This window comes from Haplochromis burtoni, unplaced genomic scaffold (assembly GCF_018398535.1).
Source record: "Haplochromis burtoni strain Fernald_Lab_line unplaced genomic scaffold, NCSU_Asbu1 Contig_862, whole genome shotgun sequence".
NCBI lineage: Eukaryota > Metazoa > Chordata > Actinopteri > Cichliformes > Cichlidae > Haplochromis > Haplochromis burtoni.
In genome coordinates, this window is record NW_024583223.1 from 50824 (window position 1) to 51524 (window position 701).

At 34.2% G+C, this 701-nt stretch overlaps 1 protein-coding gene across 1 annotated transcript in view; it reads left to right on the forward strand.

Annotated features, from left to right (window-relative positions):
• Positions 1 to 340: 340 nt before the first annotated feature.
• cxcr3.2 (chemokine (C-X-C motif) receptor 3, tandem duplicate 2) overlaps positions 341 to 701 on the forward strand; it is a 2262-nt gene continuing 1901 nt past the window's right edge. The window contains exons 1-2 of the mRNA XM_042215901.1: positions 341 to 494; positions 678 to 701. Coding sequence (XP_042071835.1) covers positions 393 to 494; positions 678 to 701 — 126 coding nt within the window. The 5' untranslated portion in view covers positions 341 to 392. The remainder of the gene's footprint in view (positions 495 to 677) is intronic.

Consider the following 701-nt stretch of genomic DNA (forward strand, 5'->3'; position numbering starts at 1 on the left):
TAGTTGTGGACGATTTCTTTGCAAAAACAACTTTCTGCTTTTTAAAACCTGACAACTTACAGTTTTTTACTTTATGATGTGTAATCAATTTGTGTTTTCAAAGAGGATGCATTTTCTTCTAAGTTTTCTTGCAATGGAATATTTTTCATTTTTCCGCACAGTAGTCATGCTCTGTCTGTCTGGCTGACGCTTACAACTAGGTGGAGACACAGATTAAAAATATGTGTAAAAAAATTTCCTGAAACAGTCATCAATTCCCACTTTAGCTATGTTTTCATCTGTCTAAAACTGAAAAAAAAACAATCAGTTCCTGAAATTCTTACTTCTTCTTTCTGATCCTCTGTCATCTGGCTAAGGCAAGATGTGAAAAGGGATGTTTGGCAAACGTGTTTATGAGAACAGTGTACTCTCATCTCCCTTGGAAGGTTTTAGGTCTTCTGCTGGCTCGCCGTCCAATCCCAGATTCAGCCATGTCAACCACAGACATTATCTGGGTGAGTGGATATTTTTAAAATTTAGTTATTAATTTAAATTAGTTATTTAGTTGTTATGCATAATTGTTCATTAGGAAACACAAAGTGTTACCTGAACCTTATCCAAAAGCAAGTCTTTTTTTTTTTAAATTACCCAGTTCTTTGAAAGATATTGATGAGTTTTGTATCTCTGTCTTCTCACAGGACTATGATTATTATGGAAATGTG